The 22,744-nt window shown below is 39.1% G+C and overlaps 1 protein-coding gene across 1 annotated transcript; it reads left to right on the top strand.

The window, feature by feature from the left end:
• Positions 1 to 3,171: 3,171 nt before the first annotated feature.
• On the top strand, positions 3,172 to 3,537 carry LOC132607917 (uncharacterized). The gene has a single exon (XM_060321998.1). The coding sequence runs from the start codon at positions 3,172 to 3,174 to the stop codon at positions 3,535 to 3,537; it is 366 nt and encodes a 121-aa protein (XP_060177981.1).
• Positions 3,538 to 22,744: the final 19,207 nt, after the last annotated feature.

Raw genomic sequence — 22,744 nt, 5'->3', positions numbered from 1 at the left:
TAAGTTCTATTTCTTCTTGCTGCTAAACCGTTCTGTTGAGGAGTACAAGGAGCAGAACATTCATGAATAATACCATTTTCTTCACAAAAAGCATTAAATTCTCTAAGAAAATATTCTCCTCCTCTATCGCTTCTTAAGACTTTAATTCTTTTTCCTAATTGATTTTCCACTTCTGCCTTATAATTCTTAAAAGTATTAAAAGCTTCATCTTTGTGTCTCAACAAATATACATAAGTATATCTAGAACTATCATCAATAAAAGTTATGAAATATCTATTTCCTCCTCTTGTTAGCATGCCATTTAACTCCCATATATCAGAATGAATTAAATCTAACAAATCAGTATTTCTTTCAACACTTTTAAAAGACTTCTTAGTCAATTTAGATTTAACACATAATTCACATTTTTTAAATTCATTTAAGTCAGATGAAATTAATCCACTTTTAACCATTCTTTTCATAGTACTTAGGCCAACATGTGCTAACCTATAATGCCATAAAGAAATTAAATCCAACATATAAACAAAAGCATCATTCTTATTATTAATAATAAAATCATCAGTTACAGACAACTTGACCATTCCATTAGTAGAATAGCCTTTTCCAACAAAGACACCATTTCGGGATAAAATTAATTTTTCCGATTCAATTACAATTTTAATGCCCGGTTTGCCCAAAAGTACCCCACTAACAAGATTTCGATTCATATCGGGAACATGTAAGACATTGGTTAGAGTAACCATCTTGCCCAAAGTAAATGCAAGTTCGACATTTCCCTTGCCAAAAACTTTGGACCTTCCTTCATTTCCCATTTGAACCTCTTGCTCATCAGTAACTTCTCTGTAAGTCTTGAAGAGGGACTTGTCATAGCAAACATGAACAGTAGCACATGTATCATACCACCAACCAGAAACTTTGCCTTTTATGGCGTAGATCATGCTCATAGTAGATCTCTTCATTTTCTTTTGTAGAATTCACTTCTGGTTTCTGGTTCTTTCTAAATCTGCAATCTCTAGCATAATGGCCAGGTTTTCCACACACAAAGCAACCTCCTTGTTTGGACTTCTTGAATTTATTTTGATCTTTTTTAGGACCAAGAGAAATTTCTTTGCGTTGCTTTTCTTTGTTGGATTTGTTTGAGGGCTTAGTCAAAGCATTGGCTTTATTATTGCCATTATAAGAATTTTCATTCTTATCTCTCTCCCTCAATTCCTCTTCAATTCGAAGGTGCTTTTGAATTTCTTCCAAAGAAAATTCTTTAGAATCATGGAGAATTTTCTTCCTATATCCTTTCCAAGATGTTGGCAATTTTGTTATAATTGCTCCAACTTGAAAAAATGCAGGAAGTTCAATTCCCGCCACCCTCAACTGATTTACTATAACCTGCAGTTCATGTACTTGTGCAAAAATAGGCATGTCATCCTTAAACTTGAACTCAAAATACTTAGAAACAAGAAACTTTTTGGTACCTTCCTCCTTGGCTTTGTATTTGAATTCCAAAGCATTCCAAATTTTCTTTGCCGAAGGTTCAACAGTATAGAGATCATAAAGACGATCCAAAAGTGTGTTGAGAATGTGACCACTACACATGAATTCATCTTCCTCCCTCTTTTTCCTTTGTGCCTTAATTTCTTCGGAATCATCATCCTTTGGTGGAGGAATTGGAGTAAGACTTGAATCAAGCACATAAAAAATCTTCAAAGCAGTCAACATAAACTTCAATTTGTCCCTCCATCTTGTGAAATTGGCACTATCGAAACGATCAAGACGGACAAAATTTTGGTTCATAATTTTGATTGTATTAGAATCCATGATATAAATACCAGATCAATAATTTTCTGAAAACTCATAAACTTCAAACTAAACAAAATTATAAAACTAGGTTTTAGTGGAATGGAATTGCACGAAAAAAATGGCAGTGGACAAAATTATATACCAGCGAACCCAAAGAGCAAAATTAGAGAGAATCAAATTTTTTTTAATTCTCTGAAACAAACACCAACAAGTATCTCTTTTATATACCCACTAAAAACAGAGACCAAAACAAAGTTTTGATTGATTAAGAAACCACCAGAAATTAGCAGAAGCCAATCAAAACAACGCCCAGCGAAGATTCAAAACCAAAGCAATCTTTCTACTCTGCCAGCCAAATACCACTACGGAATACCCCCAAACCAAAACTAAATATCGTTTTTAGATTGTTGGAAAATATGAATAAAGAACACTGGATTGAAGGCTTGAAACACGTACGAAACGCTTTCCTAAAAACGATATTTGCTCCCTCTCCTCTGCGAGATTGCTATGGGATTAATGCAAATAGTTTTAGTGAATATGACAAGCCTTTGAATTTCTACACTAAGCAAATGGTGAAGAAATTCTATAGTAAAGCAAAAACTTTGAACTTGATCTTTTGGAATTTGGAGAAGAAAAAGGAGGTTTGAGAAAATGAAAAGATTACTTTGCAGAGAAAGAAAAGTTCTTCTACAAAGTAAAGTTAAATTGGTTTAAATAGAAAATATTTAATAACCAACACACCCTTTAATAAAAGACACATCCTTTCACTTAATTTTTAAATTTAAAAACAATATTAATAATAATAATAATATTTAAACAAATTCCAACACGCCTCATCTCCAAGCGGCTTTACAAATCCTCGTTATCATTGATGCTTCGGTTGGGTTCAAAGATAATATTTCAATATGCCATACTTAAAGATTATCTAACTCTAGGAATTCTTTAATATAAAAGATTCTTCTAACTAATATCACCTATACGAATTTTCAACTTCCCATTGTTTTCGATCATTTGCTAGATATTCTAAATCTTTTAAGATAATTTTGTTTCCAATTATATCTATATATCACAAAAAAATTAGATCATAATGGTTATAGGATCCTTTTATTTGGTGTGAAAAGGGCAGATATATCAGGTAGAGCGGGTTTGGAGTGGTTGACTGGATTGCTAATGCCATATTTAGGACGGCAAAGATGTCGGAAGAATGGAGGTGGAGTACAATGATTCTGTTTTATAAGAACAAGGGTGATATCCAAAACTGCAACAACTATATATAGGGGTATCAAGTTGCTGAGCCACACCATGAAAGTTTAGGAGAGGGTTGTGGAGTTGAGGGTGAGGAAGAGGGTGTATATTTCTGAGAACCAGTTCGAAATTATGCCGGGGCAATCGACTACGGAAGCCATTCATCATGTGAGGAGATTGGTGGAGCAGTACAGGGAAAGGAAGAGGGACTTGCATATGGTGTTCATTGACCTAGAGAAAGCTTACGATAAAGTCCTAAGAGAAGTCCTCTGGAGATGTTTCGAGGCGAGAGCGGTTCCAGTAGCATACATTAGAGCGATCAAGGATATGTATGATGGAGCTTATAAGACCCGGGTAAGGACGGTGGGAGGAGATTCTGGACACTTTCCAGTCGTGATGGGGTTGCATCAGGGCTCAACCCTTAGCCTGTTTTTATTTGCTTTGGCATTGGATGTATTTATGAGTCACATTCAAGGAGAGGTGCCATGGTGCATGTAATTTGTAGATGACAATGTATTGATCGACGAGACGCGGAGCGAGGTGAATGCCAGGTTGGAGGTTTGGAGATGGACCCTGGAGCCTAAAGGGTTCAGGTTGAGTAGGACGAAGACAGAGTGCAAGTTCAGTGCGGTGCAAGTGAAGCTGATGTCGTAGTGAAGTTGGACTCACAAGTCATCCCAAAGAGAGAGAGTTTCAAGTACCTTGGGGCCATAATCCAAGATAATGAGGAGGTTGGAGAGGATGTTACACATCGTATTGGAGCAGGGTGGTTGAGATAGAGACTCGAATCTGGTGTCTTGTGTGATAAGAAGGTGCCACCAAGACTTAAAGGGAAGTTCTACAGAGTAGTGGTGAGACCAGCGCTGTTGTATGGAGCGGAGTGTTGGCCAGTCAAGAACTCTCATGTCCAAAAGATGAAAGATGTGGAAATGAGGATCTTGAGATGGATGTGTCGGCTTACTTGGTGAGATAGGGTTAGAAATGAAGATATCCGGGTCAAGATAGGAGTAGCCTCCGTGGCAGACAAGATGCGAAAGGCGAGACTGAGATGGTTCAGACATGTTCAGGGGAGAGACACAGATGCCCCGGTAAGGAGATGTAAGAGGTTGTCGATGGAGGGTTGGAGAAGAGGTAGAGGTAGGCCAAAAAAGTATTGGGGAGAGGTGATCAGGCAGGACATGGCAAGTCTTCAACTTACCGAGACATGACTCTAGATAGGAGGATGTGGAGATTGAGGATTATGATAGGCGGCTAGTTGTAGGATTAGTATTATTTTCTGTCACGACCCAACAAGAGGGACATGATAAGTACCCGGTACTAGCTACCGAGCACCCCTTATCATACTATCTATCACTCAACCTGTGCAATTATAGTTCCCAACAGACGTGCGGTGAAATGGTCACTAAATATCCTCACAAAAAATGCATATATACATCAGCTCTCGAAGTGTCAACAGTGCTATACAGAAATATACACTAAGGTGACCATGAGACATATATTACCCACACATATGTATCTACGAGCCTCTAATTGGAATAATGAACATCAGGACGGGACAGGAGCCCGCCATGCCCCAAAATATGTGCACAAAAGAATCTACCAAAGAGCGGCAACTCCAGAGTAGTGGAGTGCTTCTGTAAAGCTGCTGACAAGGCTCCTAGGGATCTGTACCGTCTCCCCGTCTACCTGTGGGCATGAACACAGCGTCCGCAAGAAGGGACGTCAGTACAAGTAATGTACCAAGTATGTAAGGCATGAACAGTAATGTAATAAGACATATGGAACATAACATAAGATAGGGGAATAACCTGTACATCTGGATGCCTCTTAGGGCGGATACCATGCATGCTTAGCTTTCTTTGAAAAACATTTCTTATACATGTTTACATAAAATAGAACATATGATAGTGCCGAGGAATGTCGGCCCGATCCATTTAACCATAAACCCCGCGTCCGGGATGATATCATATTATACCAACTGATCAGGTAGCTATGCGTCAATAGCGCCTTGCCCTTTTTCCCATATATATATATATATATATATATATATATATATATCATATACATATATCATATAAGTAGCATGCATGAGAGCCCAAGGAAAGTTATAACTCTAGCGGAGTGACGTAATGTCGGTAACCTCCGATTGTATTATGGAATAGTCATCATCACTTTATCTCACCTTGAAGGAACAATTAGTATAAGGTGAGACCAACAACAATGAATAAAATTAAGAAAGTCAAAAGAAAGCTCAATATTCTCATATCATCATTCAAATCATAAACTTGGAACCTTTAAACACAGAATCATCATCATCATCATAATTGTCATAGAAAAATATTCTCATCTTTGACATCATCTTTATCATTGTGAAAACAGGTCCATCATTGTTATCATAAGAGCTTATCGAATCATAAATCTCTGATTTGGAAAATACGGACATTTGGAAAACATGTATGGATTATCGAAAAAAAGAGCCATGCCTTTGAGTCAAGCACTTCCCCCTTTTGACAATAAGGATATTATGGAAACATTTATGGTTTCATAATATAGGAATCATGCCTTTGTAAGAAAAGGACAGGCCTTAACATACCTGCTCGACCTCCTATTAGCTACGTTGCCCGAGCTCGTAAATCTACATTCGAGAGGATTCACACTAATGTTAGTCTCATTATCACACATTTGTCCTAGTTTTCAAATTAAACTATTTTATATTCTGCCAAAAATCGGGCAGCATCTCCCCTGTTTATATGCCTAGCCCGACTTAATCCAACAACTAACAACAACAACAACAACAATACCAACATCAACAACATCATTTCCCATACCAAAGTATTCCATAAAACAGCCCACACGCTATTTTCTAACTTCCATAACTAATCAACTCACTATACAATCATTTAACCACTCTATCTTCGTAAATAAGTCGGTATTAACATAAATAGGAAGAGATCCATACCTTTCTCCTGTTAATTTTGTTGTATCTTCACTTTTCCACCTTAAGTTTAGGCCACAACACACCGCTCTATGATTCTTCAACAATAACTATACGCTATCCGGGCCGGAATTTGGAAATTATACCTGGTTTTGGCTTAAAAGTGGGTGTGGGAAGGTTAGGGAATTTTCTAGAGAATTTGAGAGGTTTTTAGGTGTGTTTGGCTAAGAAATTGGGGGGGGGGGGGGGGGGGGGGGGTTGACCCCCTTTTTATAATGGTCCCGGTTCTGCCTGGACCGACTTAAAATTTACTCAGCGCATTCGCGCCGCCACGTGGTGCGTTCGCGCTGAGTTGCAGGGTCTTGCCCTGCGCGTTCACGTAGGGTTAATTCCCTGCCTTGACGGCCGATCTTAAAACGAGCATAACGTGTGACGTCCATATCTCCTTACCCCGATGTCCTATTGAGGAGCGGTTTGTTACGTTGGAAACAAGACTTCCCGAACTTCACTTTAGGCTTTTATTCACTTCAAAACTCTTAATATACTCAGAGATATTCTTTCTCCTATTTAGACCAAAAATATTCGTACCAAACCTTACCCAACTTTCCTTCAAAGCCTCGGAAGCTTAATCTCCTTAGTTCACTTGTTTTCCAATCCTTCTTTAACCTGTTACGTCAACTCGAACTCTTATAATTATAAAACAAGCACCTATAGCCTTGAATCTTCTCGACAATAACTCCGATGTCTGCAATTGAATAGCTAACACTTAACGAATCTCAACGTACAGAAACTACGGGGTGTAACATTCCTTCCCCCTTTAAAACATTCGTCCTCGAATGTTAAGCTCTTAGGAATTGCACGAATATTTCACCGAAATTTCCCTTGTAACTGGATCACTATCATCCTGTCACAATGCCCCAAGATACACAATGCCTCACAAGGCGACAACACCAATATTTATATTGGCCACGCATGATCGAAAAATCCTTCAGAGAAAAAAAAATAGTACATACCTAAGGGTGCTAGCGCCTTTGTCGGAACTTCTTCTGAGGGTGAAAACAAATATAGGTCCTGGACTTTCCACCTTTTTTAGACTTCCAAGTTATTGTTGTCTCTCCACAGGACTTAAACTGAAGCTACGTTTTTAGTCCTCATTCTTCGAACTTGTCCGTCTAGAATGGCAATAGGTACTTCTAAATAGGGCAGTTGTTATGTGACCGGACGTCCCCTACATGCATACTTCTGGGAGGATCCCTAATGCATCTACGAAGCATCAACACATGATACACCAGGTTAATTGACTTCAATCCTGAGGGAAGATCTAATTTATAAACTACTTGGTCTACCTTGCGCATAGCTTGTAAGGGCTAACGAATTGGGGACTGAGCTTACATTCCTTACCAAATCTCATTACACCTTCCATTGACGACCCTACTAGAATACACAACTATTAACTTTGAATTTCCATATTCCAAACAATCTGATAATCCCCCATTCTTGTAAAACATTCATCCGAGCCATATGGACATTAGAGTGATGACTGGTACCATACGTAATTTCAATCCATATCAACTGGTTACCCAAATTTTCTTCGGGGTTCTAACATACATGCTCATGACATATCTTTGAACGTCATAAAAGTGTGTTCTACTCACCCATTTATCTCAAGGCGGAAAAGTCCTTAAAATGGGGAGAAATACTGGTGTAGTCTATATTCTTTAGGTTCCTTTGTGTATACATCCTATGCCGGAAATGTTTCATATCACCATCATACATATTTATGTCATCACTTTATCGCGTTCCTTTGAATATTTCATTTTCATTTCAGTCTCTCTCATACGGTAACTCTACTTCCTGCTATCGACAGGATGTTACTAGATTATGGATTGAATACTTTTGCCTTTAAGGCTTCCTTGTACCGTGGTTTTCTAATTATTTTGTGATGCCGAGACTTTGTATCCATACAACTAGCTCGTGGTGGCTCCTCCACCCAACTTTCACCTTAGTCTAATCTACTTCGAATACCATCACGCTCTATCCTTATCTGCTTCTTTATTTGTGAGCTCCTCATTACACTCTTATCTTGAGTTTACACTTAATTTCTCCCTTGGTGTGTTCCTTTTCAATCTCTACTTGGTCATGCACATAACTGACTGGTCATGCTTATTTCAACTATCCTTTCATTTAGTCAGCCTATTAGTGTAATGCCCCTTTTAGGTGGATTCTAGTTCTTTTCACCATATTCCCATCTCTTGACAAGGCCTACTTCTTGTCCCATACTCGTTTGTCTCTACCTTCCCCCTTAGGGTGTCGGTCCATTATCCTATATTTAACATCCCATTAGTCCTTCTTTTTCTTGCAAGTACATACTTTCAGCGAATCCATAACTAGTCTTAGTAGTGACTATTCGCCGGCCGAATCTATCTGGTCGGTTACACATATTTGTGATGAGTCACATATTCTCGTAGGCGTACAAATCCTGGATAGGCCTAAACTTCCATCAAATAGATCTTCATCTTCATGGTTTCTTTACTATATATATATATATATTTTTTTTTTATTATTATTTGTTTTTTAATTTTTTTTTCCAAGATCACTTTTCCCTGTCATTCGCTTTGCTACGTAAACACTCGGTCTTCAGACAAGTGTTCTGGAAATTATAATTTTATCCCTTCCATTCCTTTATTTCAACAAGAAGTTACAACTCCCATCTAATCGGACTGACACCTTGTTTTTCCTTTTATCGTATCCCTCGTCCTTTTATCAAATGACTTCGTTCACAGGACAATAACTCTAAACATATTTCAAAATACCATTGGCTTCTTTTTCTTTTCTTCTCTTTTCCCTCAGAACACCATCTTTTGATAAACTACAACTTAAGGTTCAACGTCAATCTCTCTACACTCTTTTACGATCAGTACACACTGCTATAGGAGTATTGTACTCTGCGATCCCAACATACTAATAACGGGGTAACACATAGCCCTTTTAAAAGTCTTTATATGGATTTCGTGTATACGCGCTCCTTACACATAAGGTATCTTACTTAACAAATGGTCCCATAATTCTCGTCATAACTTAATGAGCCACACCGATCGTACAGCGTGATTCAAAACTCAACCTCTTCGTAACTCCTTGTTACATCCTCTCTTAGCGTTAGAATATCCACAGGGTTTAATTCTGTTCCTCCCTCGGTTTTTTTGAGTTACTGCTCTAGTAGACCTTCTTCATATTTGGCTCGCTTCTACCCTTCCTTCTTTGTTTCCAATACTTCCTTTTCACTTCTATCTCTGCTTTCCACTACACACATCACTTATACCGAGCATTAACAACTCCTATTATATAATCGTTCGAGTAAATTTCTGGAGATATATATATCTTAAACTATACCACAGAGCATAATTACAGTTACAGGATTAACCAGTTGTTAGGCAAAGAGCTTCTGTAAATACATCTCTCTTGATCCCTTTCCTCGAGGTATCACCGAGATCAATAAGGCTAGTTCATAGTGGCATGAAAGTTTTCTTCCACTATAACCATCAGATGAAGCCTAGCCTAGTAATCTGATTCGGTGTTCCGTGCATCGGTCTGTACGTATATATCAAGTTCATTCCATAATTCCATCTTCCAAAACATAAAAGGCTAACCAAATTCTTCTAACTTGCAACTTCTTCTGGGATGCTTATCTCTTTAATTCCCCTTGGTCTATAAGACTTTTTCCTACCCCCAAACACATCATTTTCCCTTCTCATGTTCCTTATTTCACCCTAACCTATTCATCATTCCCTTAGCTTAATACTTACTTGCTACGTTTATCCCGCATTTAACTACTAGCTCCGTCCTTAATCGCTTGTTGCTGGGCCCTTTCTTTCTTCTCGCCATAATCCTACCTACAGTTCTCACAATTTCCCTTACTCCCGAAGGAATTTTGGCCGAGTTTCCTTTATAAACATAACAATCCCAAACCTGCACGCTCTTTCTAGAGGTATACTTACTCATAAATCATAATTCTGGCTATCACTGGGTCACCAACAGGCATAGACATCTCAAATCGTTCTATTTGGCTCGGGTTTCAAGACAATACATTCAACAATATAAGGAGCGATATATGACGACGTAGAACCTTAATCAATCAATGCATATACATTATAAGAGAATGCTGATAATATACCAGGGACAACATCAGGGGATGACTCAAGATCCTGTCGCCCAGCTAGCACATAGGTATGATGCTAGGGTCTACTCGAACTGGGCGTTCCTCCTTGGTCTCTATCACAGCCTACGGATATCTGCGGCCTTTGCCTTAGAGGGCGTACCAATGATGAAGAGCCAACTGCTATTCCCGTGGGCTGAACCCTACCTCTGCCACGTCAAAATGGGCACTCGCGCAGAAAATGACCTGGTCGAGCACAGGCGTAACAAACATCCAAACCCAAGCGGTACGGCCCCGTATGTAGTCTACGACACTGGGGACATCGTGGTGTAGGTGGTATCATATGATTGAATTCACCTCTACACTGGGAATCCAAAACTCCAGAGCCCTAACCTGATCCGAAATAAGTGGGTCTATCAAGCCTGGGTCTAAGAAATTGTAAAGGTGTACTGGTTGTTGAATGAGCTGGGTACCTACAGAACTGCTGCCTTGAGGCACCTCTAAACCCACTGTCAAACCTTGAAGATCTGGTCCTCCTCCTGTGACCCCTATCACCAGGACCCACACCCTTCCGCTGAGCTTGAGCGGCTACTAATTGAGTCAGCAAAAGGATAGCCTGCCTTATCTACTGGCTTGAAGCATCAGGTAGGGGAACTGGGGGTGCTGGAGCTGAAGTGGAGACCCCTTCTTACTCCTCTAATATAGGCGGAGTGTGGGCAGTACGAGAGGGAGCCTCATTATGGGATTCACCCTCTTCAATATTTACCGGTGACTCCCGTTCAGTCCGCCTTTCTACTGCAGTCTTGCCCTTCTAGGCTGCTGTTGCTTTCCACTTCTCAGGTATCGCTGAAAACGTAACACTCGATTAAGAAAAAGGAAATCCTTATATTATAGCTCTATCACACAATATATGAAGAAGAAAGACGGTCATGGTTCCTAAATACCACGCAATCACTTGTTTATAAGTGTGGCACGCTTCACACCCACAAACAAGACCCTACTAGACACGGCTCGTAGACACACCCTAGGATATAACCGCTCTGATATCACTTTTGTCATGACCCAACAAGAGGGCCATGATAGGTACCCGGTACTAGCTACCGAGCACCCCTTATCATACTATCTATCACTCAATCTGTGCAATTATAGTTCCCAACAGACTTGCGGTGAAATGGTCACTAAATATCTTCACAAAACATGCATATATACATAAGCTCTCGAGGTGTCAACAGTGTTATACAGAAATATACACTAAGGTGATCATGAGACATCTATTACCCACACATATGTATCTACAAGCCTCTAACTGGAATACTGAACATCAGGACGGGACAGGACCCCGCCATGCCCCAAAATATGTGCACAAAAGAATGTACCGATGAGCGGCAACTCCGGAGTAGTGAAGTGCTTCCGCAAAGCTGCAGACAAGGCTCCTAGAGATCTGTACCGTCTCCCGGTCTGCCTGTGGCCATGAACACAGCGCCCACAAGAAGGGACGTCAGTACGAGTAATGTACCGAGTATGTAAGGCTTGAACAGTAATGTAATAAGTCATATGGAACATAACATGAGATAGGTGAATAACCTGTACATCGGGATGCCTCTTAAGGTGGATACCATGCATGCTTAGCTATCTTTGAAAAACATTTCTTACACATGTATACATAAAATAGAACATATGATAGTGCCGAGGAACATCGGCCCGATCCATTTAACCATATACCCCGCGTCCGGGACGATATCATATTATACCAACTGATCAGGTGGCCATGCCTCTATAGCGCCTCGCCCTTTTCCCATATTCCCCATATACATATACATATATCATATACATATATCATATAAGTAGCATGCATGAGAGCCCAAGGAAAGTTATAACTCTATCGGAGTGACGTAAGGTCGGTAACCTCCGATTGTATTATGGAATAGTCATCATCGCTCTATCTCAGCTTGAAGGAACAACTAGTATAAGGTGAGACCAACAACAATGAATAAAATTGAGAAAGTCAAAAGAAATCTCAATATTCTCATATCATCATTCAAATCATAAACTTGGAACCTTTAAACACAGAATCATCATCATCATCATCATCATAATTGTCATAGAAAAATATTCTCATCTTTGACATCATCTTTATCATTGTGAAAACAGGTCCATCATTGTTATCATAAGAGCTTACCGAATCATAAATCTCTGATTTGGAAAATACGGACATTTGGAAAACATGTATGGATTATCGGAAAAAAGAGCCATGCCTTTGAGTCAAGGACTTCCCGCTGTTAACAATAAGGATATTATAGAAAAATTTATGGTTTCACAATATAGGAATCATGTCTTTGAAAGAAAAGGACAAGCCTTAACCTACCTGCTCTACCTCCTATTAGCTACGTTTATCCGCCCGAGCTCGTAAATCTACATTCGAGAGGATTCACGCTTATGTTAGTCTCATTATCACACATTTTTCCTAGTTTTCAAATTAAGTTATTTTATATTCTGTCAAAAATCGGGCAGCATCTCCCCTGTTTATATGCCTAGTCCAAATTCTTAATCCAACAACCAACAACAACAACAACAATACCAACATCAATAACATCATTTCCCATACCAAAGTATTCCATAAAACAGCCCACACGCTATTTTCCAACTTCCATAACTAATCAACTCACCATACAATCATTTAACCACTGTATCTTTGTAAATAAGCTGGTATTAACATAAATAGGAAGAGATTCATACCTTTCTCCCGTTAATTTTATTGTATCTTCACTTTCACCTTAAGTTTAGGCCACAACACACCGCTATATGATTCTGCAACAATAACTATACGCTATCCGGGTTGGAATTTTGAAATTATACCTGGTTTTGGCTTAAAATTGGGTGTGGGAAGGTTGGGGAATTTTCCAGAGAATTTGAGAGGTTTTTGGGTGTGTTTGGCTGAGAAATTGAGGGGGGGGGGGGGGGTGACCCCCCTTTTATAACGGTCCAGGTTCTGCCTGGACCAACATAAAATTTACTCAGCGCGTTCGCGCCGCCACGTGGCCCGTTTGGGCTGAGTTGCAGGGTCTTGCCCTGCGCGTTCACGCCACCTTCAGGCGCGTTCGCGCAGGGTTAATTCCCTGCCTTGACAGCCGATCTTAAAATGCGTATAACGTGTGATCCCGATATCGTAAGAGGACCCAAGACCTATGGTTGGAAAGCTAATTCAATTAGCTACAACTTTCATTTTGGGAGTTATACCAAATTCCAGACTTATAGCGGCGTTTTGGCCTCTTCAAGTCAGATTCTTCGAAACACCTTCTTACCTTACCCTTTCTGGAGGGCTTATGCCCATATTTGGCCTAAGGGTTTTTCTTAAGACTTACTCAATTTCCCATGTACTACTCATATTACTTTCCATATGTCCTTTATAAAACCCCGGCATGTGGGCCCCACTTAGCTTATAGTAACGAGGGCTTTCATCAAGCAATGTACTAACTCATTTACACCATATGGTCGCCAAATGTCATATGTATATTATTATTACACTCTTATAGTATAACCTTCATCCGTAACCCGGGCCTCAAAATTGCTCAGCACGTTCGCGCCTCGTGGTGGCGCGTTCGCGCCTCGTGGTGGCGCGTTCGCGCTGTGTTGGCCCTTGGCCTTCTGCGCGTTCGCGCCACTCCCTGGCGCGTTCGCGCAGACCATTTTCCTGGCCTGCCAGCCCGACTTGTAACGTCCATATCTCCTTACCCCGATGTCCTATTGAGGAGTGATTTGTTGCGTTGGAAACTAGACTTCCCGAACTTCATTTTAGGCTTTTGTTCACTTCAAAACTCTTAATATACTCAGAGATATTCTTTCTCCCAGTTAGACCAAAAATTTCCGTACCAAACCTTGCCCAACTTTCCTTCAAAGCCTCGGAAGCTTAATCTCCTTAGTTCACTTATTTTTCAATCCTTCCATAACCTGTCATGTGAACTCAAACTCTTATAATTATAGAACGAGCACCTATGACCTTGCATCTTCTCGACAATAACTCTGATGTCTGCAATTGAATAGCTAACATCAAACGAATCTCAACGTACAGAAACTATGGGGTGTAACATTTTCCTTCCTAGTAGGATCAGTATTACTTTCGTCATTTTTATTTTAATGTTCTCGTATTTCTTATTCGTAGTTTGCTATTACTACATGTTGTCGCTTCTACTTTAGCTTTTGTACTAGCTTGACATTGTTGCTTCTAGGGGTGTACAAAGGAAACTGACAAACCGCACCAAACCGATAATCCGAATCAAATAAAGACAAAAATCCGACTAGTGGTTTGGCTTGACTTGGTTTGGTTTTAAAAAGAAAAACCCGACCACTATTGGTTTGGTTTGGTTTTAACTAAAAAAAAAAAAGTCAAGCCGAATCAAACCAACTCGACATTACATTCTTAAATTTCAAAAATATTTTATACATAAAAATATTTATTTATAATGTAATTTATAAATATTTCTTAAACTTTTCTAATTTTTTGGTCTTTTCACATATTATTTCACTTGGAATTAGAATTTTGAATGGTCCAACAGGTTTTATAGCCCATAGATAGTAGTAACTCAAATAAAACTCAACAAAAATCAAATCAATACTAATGCTAACAAAAGAAATTCAATTCTAACACTAGGAACAACAATAATGTAGTATATCTATACTTTAGTTTTATATTGGTTTAGAAAGTGAAAATACATAACTTAATTTTATTTTTTCTTTAATATTTAGTCATGTAATTAATACTTATTAGCCGTACTTATTTTAGCATGACTTAGTAATTTTAGATTATGATCATTTTCTATATGCCTTATAATTTAAACGTACTTATTATAACATGACTTAGTACTTTTAAATTATGATCATTTTATTTTATGCAATTTCATTACTTTTTTGTTGTTAAATATTTTGGTACAATGTCATCTCTCATATCACATTTTGTGTTATTTTCTTAAAAAATATCTTAATTAGATAGTCGTATCTTACTAGGCCTAAAAAAATATTTGAAGTACAAGTTATATGTTTAGTATGAAGACATTACCGAAAAAATCCAAAAAACTCGGCAACCCAAAAAAATTGAGAAAAGTGAGAAAACCCTAGGTTGAAAAACTTGACTTTTGTTGGTTTGGTTTGGTTTATAGATTTGAAAAATCGATTCAATTTGTTTGGTTTGGTCTTTAAAAAACCCGAACCAACCCGGTCCAAGTACACCCCTAGTTGTTGCTTATGTTTCTGTACTGCCTTATTTCTGCTTTACTTGAGCCGAGGGTCTATCGGAAACAGCCTCTATCCTTAAGGTAGAGTTAAAGTCTGCGTATACTCTACCCTCCCTAGACCCCACTTGTGGGATTACACTGGGTATGTTTTTGTTGTTGTTGTTGTTGTAGAACACATTACATCATTATTCAGTGGAATATCTGTATAGGGTAACGGCTTCTTTATTTACACGTGGCATGATGTGACATGGACATGTGGATAATGATGAAATTTGAAGTAATCTGCTGTGATAAATAACCGAAGGAATCAGATAACATTTAATGATCGGAGCAATCGATTCATAGCAATTGGTACGGAAGGGTTCGCACGTTACAACCATTATGAATTCGGACCAGCTGCTTATCCGAGTGTAACGTCTTTGCAGTTAAGGACATTAATTATCCATAATTGTTCGTTATGTAGTGATTAAATGGCAGATGAATGGTTGATGATTTACACCTATAGAAGGATCATAATCTCATGATTGAAGGACAACTCTCACTGGCTAAACACCATTAGTATAATTTCTATAAGCATTTTATAAGCTTTTTCTACTATTATTTGTACCGGATATTCAAGCTCACCAAAGCAAAATTGCTCATCCGGAGTCAATATATTGAAGGATACCTTACAAGATCATTCGGCTCAGGCTAAATCATTTTATATTTATCTTATATTTTTTTATTTCAATTGTTGATTACTTGATTTTAACTCTTACTTATAACAAATCAATTCGCATATCCTTTAACCACAATACAAATTCAATTGTACTCTTTTTAGGGTAAACAGTTTGGCGCCCACCGTGGGGCTAAGGATAAAAGTGATATTGTTTTTGTTGCTCTATCTCATTTCACTAGAACCTTTAAATTTGTGAAGTCAGGTGATTAGGCTATGACAAATTCTGGAGACCGTGTCAACACTGGAATTCAGGGAAACACTTTAAACGACGTATAGAACAACACAACTAGATCAGAAATTGATCTGGCTACAAGTGAAATTTGTTAGAGGGATGAAGTGCATATTGATTAACACCAGGGGGTCCAAGCATACTGGGAATACCTCAACCCTGAATTATGATGATGAAGATGATGCCGAAGGCGAAACTGGAGTCAGAAGGAATGACATAGAAAACATCCTTATCTTGCTACAGTAGTAGCAGAAGGAAATTGCAGAAATGTGAAAGGAGAAAAGATTTGCTAAAACAAATGTCGCAGCAGAAGCAGGGGATGGTTGCATGAACCGAATCAACAACAATGTAGCACCTGAAGTCATGCAATACCTTGAAGTTCTATCTAGCCGACTAGAAAAGAATGATAAAGAATTGAACAGTCGGTTGGATCGTAGTTAAAAAAATTTAAATCGTTCAACGCTCAGATCGATCAGATACCGGAAGCACTGCCGGTATTGAAAGGATCGAATTCTAAAAGATACGAAAAGTTACCTTTCCCCCCAACTGCTGCACTGAAATTGATCCCTAAGAGGTTCAAAATTCCAGATCTACCCAAATATGATGCTACTATAGACCCTCAGGAGCATGTGACAGCATACACTTGCGCAATAAAGGAAATGATATGTAACCGGATGAGATCGAATCAGTTTTAGTGAAGAAGTTCGAAGAAACATTGTCTAAAGGGGCAATGACATGGTACCACTTGCTTCCTAAACATTCAATTAATTCCTTCGAGATGCTCGCTAATGCTTTTGTCAAAGCACATGCTGAGGTAAAGAAGGTGCCAATAAGAAAGGCGGACAATTTTAGAATAGTTCAAAAGGAAAATGAATTGCTGTGAGAATTCGTGATAAGATTCCAGAAGGAGCGTATGTTATTACCTGCGGTACTAGATGAGTGGGAAACTGAGGCCTTCACCAAAGGTTTGAATGTTAGGAGTTCAAGTGCATCTCTAAAATTAAAAGAAAACATGTTGGAGTTTCCGGCGACAACCTGGGCAGACGTCCATAATGGGTACGAGTCGAAAATTCGAGTAGATCATGATCAGTTGGGATTGCCAGCCAACACCATGGTGTATAGTCAATATCATAATAGACCAAAAAAGGGGGTTGATTCCAACTTCAAGTTCTCTTACGACTGGTACCAACCATATGAAAGATCCCAGTCAAGGATGAAATAGGGCCGAGGCTATTAGTTCGAAAGGCCAAGCTTCGACAAGAGGAGCGATCGAGGTCAAAGTAGCAAAGGTTTGCAGACCAAAACCAAAGCAAGCGCTTCAACGACCAATAATGTTGAGAATCTGAGATTGTCTGAATACAATTTCAACATCGATGTAGCTGGATTGGTCGTAGCTATGGGGAAAATTAGCAACACGAGATGGCTAAAACCAATTCGATCAGACCCCAATCCAAGGGACCCAACTTTAATTTGTGATTACGACGGGACTCATGGGCATCGAACCACTGACTGTCGACACCTTCGTGATGAAGTAGCACGGATGTTAAAGAATGGTCATTTGAGAGAATTTTTAAGTGACTGGGATAAAGAGAACTATGGCAGAAATTAGGATGGTGGGAAACAGGTAGAACAAGTTGAACCTCGTCATGTGATAAACATGATCATTGGTGGGGATGAAATCACTGGAGCACCTTACACAATAAAAAGGACCAAGTTTACAATAAATCGAGAAAAGAGGGTTCAAGACTGTGCACAAGAAAGCGCTAAAACTCTTACCGATGATGATTCGGGCGTCACATTGGTACATAGTGACACGTTGGTAATTTCCGTTATGATTAGTGATTGTAAAGTTAAGCGTATTTTAATTGATCCAGGTAGCTCAGCTCATATCATTCGATGGAAAGTCATACATCAACTAGAAATGCTGGGTGGAGTAGTCCCGTCAGCAAGGATCCTTAATGGCTTTAACATGTCAAGCGAAACATCAAGGGACGAAATCATGTTACCAATCCAAATAGGTGGCATCATCAAACAAACAAAAGTCTTTGTCATAAACGGAGATATGAGATATAATGCTATCTTAGGGAGGCCCTGGATTCACGGTATGAAATTGGTGCCTTCAAAAGTGCATTTGATGCTCAAATTCCCTACCCCAGAAAGGATCGAATTTATTAGGGGTGAGCAACTCACAGAAAAGGAGATGTTTTCCATATAGTTACCAATAGAAGAGCTACCTTCGGAGGTAAAACCGTTAGAGAAAAAAGAAAAAAAGATTATGTGTCCAAATAGCAATTAAAGGAAATCGGACCAGTAACGACATTAGCCACAGACCCAAATGTAGTTAAAGCCTCAAGTCCGATAAAAGAGGATGTTGAAGAAGATGATTATCACGGGGTTCCATGGTCATTTGTAGATTCGGATGATATGGATGCCATGAAATCCACCGTAGAAGAACTTGAGCAGATTAGCCTCTTTGAGCATTTGCTCAAAAGGAAGGTATACCTGGGCACCAGGTTAAATCCAGAGCTCTGGCTTAAATTAGTTCATTTTCTTAGAGCTAAAGTTGATTGTTTTGCTTGGTCACATGAAGATATGAAAGATATACCACAAGAGATCACAACTCACAAGCTGAGCTTAGATCCAAGATTTACTCCGGTAAAACAGAAGAGAAGGCCAATCGTTGAATATAAAAACAAGTTGGTTAAAGAGGAGGTAAACAAGTTATTTAACATAGGTTCAATTCGGGAAGTAAAGTACCCCGACTAGTTTGCTAACATAGTAGTAGTACCTACAAAAGGAAATAAGTTGAGAATGTGCATAGATTTTAAAGATTTGAATAAGGCATGCCCTAAAGATTCTTTCCCTTTGCCGCACATTGATCGTATGATTGATGCTTCGGCGGGGCATGAAATGTTAAGTTTTTTTTATGCTTAATCTGGGTATAATCAAATTAGATTGAACCCCGAGGATAAAAAAAACATCTTTTATAACAAGTATGGGACCTACTGCTATAATATTATGCCATTTGGATTAAAGAATGTCGCAACAACTTATCAGCGTTTAGTAAATTGTATATTTTAGCAACAAATTGGTAAAACTATGAAAGTTTATATTGACGATATGCTGGTCAAGTCTCTGTATTCGAAAGAACATTCGAAGAATTTGCATGCAACCTTCGAGATCCTAAGGAGGTATAACATGAAGTTGAACTCGAAGAAATATGCCTTCGGGTGGGTTCCGACAAGTTTATAGGATTTTGGTATCAAGCAGAGGAATCAAAGTCAATCCGGATAAAATCAAAGCCATAGAAGATATTCCGGAAGTATTGGACGATGTGAAAGCTGGACAAAGGCTGATCGGGAGATTAGCTGCGTTGAGTCAGTTTATTTCCCGATCATCGAAAAAGAGCCACAGATTTTTTTCTCTTTTGCAAGAGAAAAAGCATTTCGAATGGACTCCAGAATGACAACAAGCTTTAAAGGACCTAAATAGGTACTTATCAAGTCCTCCTTTGTTGGTGAAACCAAAACCGGATGAGCAGTTGTTGGTATACTTGGCCGTGTTCGAGATGGCGGTAAGTACGGATTTGGTTCGAGAGGAAAAAGGTACACAATTTCCCATTTATTATGTTAGTGGAACCTTAGAAAGTGCTGAGACTAGATATCCTCACTTAGAAAAATTGGCTTTAGCATTAATAACTGCTGCTAGAAACTTGCGGCCTTATTTTCAGTGTCATCCAATTTATGTAGTGATTACTTATCCGTTAAGAAATATATTTCACAAGCTTGAGCTTTCAGGAAGATTGGCCAAATGGGCAGTAGAAATTAGCGGTTATGATATAGAGTATAGACCTCGAACGACCATAAAATCCCAAGTTTTGGCTGATTTTGTTGCGGATTTTAGCCCAGGGATGTCGCCCGATGTAGAGAAAGAATTTACAATTTTATCCGGAGCAATGCTCGGAGTCTGGACCTTATTCACTGCTGGTGTTTCCAATATGAAAGGGTCCGGATTAGGAATTGTGTTAAAAAATCCATCTGGATATATAATTAGACAGTGAATAAGAATTGTGCAATTAACTAACAATGAAGCCGAGTATGAGGCCATGATTGTAGGTTTAGAATTAGCTCGAAGCTTGGGAGAAGAAATCAGAGAAGCTAAGAGTGATTCGCTCTTAGTGGTTAATCAGGTGAATAGAGTCTTTGAAGTAAAGGCTGAAAGGATGCGAAGGTACTTAGACAAGGTTCAAGCACTACTGCGTCGGTTTAAGGAGTGGACATTGGAGCATATTTCCCGTGAGAAAAATATGGAAGCTGATTCTTTGGTAACTTGGGCTCTTCAACTGACGCTGACGAATATAACTTCGAAAAAGTGGTGCAATTGTTAAATGTAGCATTTGATACTTTCCATCTTGAGGTCAATTCCATCGGTTTGACATAGGATTGGAGGAAGAAATACATAGACTATCTCAGAGATGAGAAATTACCTGAGAGCTTTATGAATGAAAGTTGCTCGGTATAGCTTTTTTTACGGACAGTTGTACAGAAGGTCATTTTATGGGCTGATGGCAAGATGCTTAGGATTCGGAGAAACGGATTATGTAATGAGGGAAGTTCACGCGGGAATTTGTGGTAACCATTCCAGAGCAGATCTACTTGTACGGAAATTGATTAGGGCAGGTTATTATTGGTCCCAAATGGAAAAAGATTGTTGAAGGTTGTGCGTCCACCAAATAATGTATGAGGGACCTAGTTGTGTACCAGTTCCCTTATGAAACACAATAAGTAAATAAGGCACTGTTTTTACCGTGGAAAACTCCTTGTTCAAGGGATTAAAAACCACGACCTACCGCAGTAGGATTTCAACTCCACTACACGAAAAACTTCAGATTACAACCTATTGTAAGCTAGGAACTAACTCCCATAATCCCTCTACCCTTACAATACTAGCAACCTAGGAACTAACTCCCGTAGTCCCTCAACCTCTGCAACACACTGATTGCAAACACCCCCACTTGACTAACTCTAGCCAAGGAAACTAATACACCTATACTAACTCTATCCTAGTGTACCGCTCAAAGTTCTTGTGAAGACACTTTTCCAACAAGAAACCTTTGAGAATTCAACTAATACAACTAAACTAACTCTAGGCTAGTGTACCACTCAAGAGCTTGTGGAAGCAACCTTGAGAATTTAGAACACCTACAAACAACTTACTTTTTGGGAAAAGTAGGTTTACAGTTTAAGCACAAGTAAACAAAGACTCACAACATCCTAAAGAACATAGACAATATCTTGTGTCTGGATCAAGTTCTTCAGCCTGTAGATGGCTTTGTTCATGAGAGATCTTGAGAAACTTTTATCCACAGATTTTGCATAATTTTGATTAGGCTTTTCAAGTCTACCAAATATGTTGCCATTATGTTGTATATATAGTGGGAGCATGAGGGGTGAAAATAGACCACTCTTCAATTTTGACCTAAAGGATGGACCAACTCACAGCTGTACTTATGTGCAGCAAGTGGTTCGATGTTACAACTGTCTCTGCCGACAGTGCAAGGTGCACAGAGAGCGGATTACAGACCAGGTCTCTATCTGGTTCTGAAATAGTATGACAATCATCAAAACACGAATGTACTTGGAACTATCAATTTTCCCCTTTTTAATGATGACAAACTCATAGACTGATGTTCCTTTTAAGAACCAGCTTCCCACTTGTTCTCCCCTGCGAAGCAGACCATCATTGTCAAGGCACCTGCAACATGTTAGCAACATAATACTATTTCAACTGCATATCTTCCCTCTTAGTTCAGCAGCATGTCTTCCAGCACATCCATTGCATTCTTTCTCACAACACAGTGATCCCATCGCCACACTTTCACTACATATGCACAATATTCATTCATATTCTCCCCCCTTTTGGCATTATCAGAAAAGCAACCACAGTGCCGCCAGTAAGAGGTACAAGCAAAAAATGTTACAAGCAGAATCATCACGAGCAAGCAAGCAATAGTGCATAAAACATAATGTAAAAGCCTAAGAATAGGAGCATAAGTCAAAGTAAGCTACTAATGTGCTAGTCAGACAAGAAAGGTAGAGAATATAGAGGTTAAGATATCAACCAATGGAGGACAAGGGTAGGGATCAGAGATTGAAGGCAAATGCTAGGAGCTGATTACTGGGGGTGATCCAAGGTTTGAAGAAAATTGTCAATTTTTTCAATATAAGCGCCCTGATTTTGGAGCATTTGCTTCCTGATATCTTCCACTTTGATTTTCAACTGACCCCTCAGAAGAGCATTCTCACCTTTCACCTGCTTAATCTCAGCATGTGTTGCCTTCAGGGCTTTGGTGAGAACATAGATGATGGAGCCTGCTCTTTTAGGCGCACACTCACAATCTTTCAGAGTAGCCATGGAGATCACATTATCTTCTGTTCCCAAG

This window comes from Lycium barbarum, chromosome 8 (assembly GCF_019175385.1).
Source record: "Lycium barbarum isolate Lr01 chromosome 8, ASM1917538v2, whole genome shotgun sequence".
In the NCBI taxonomy this organism is placed as follows: domain Eukaryota; kingdom Viridiplantae; phylum Streptophyta; class Magnoliopsida; order Solanales; family Solanaceae; genus Lycium; species Lycium barbarum.
The sequence above is the reverse complement of the archived record's forward strand: the minus strand, read 5'-3'. Positions and strand labels throughout refer to the sequence as shown.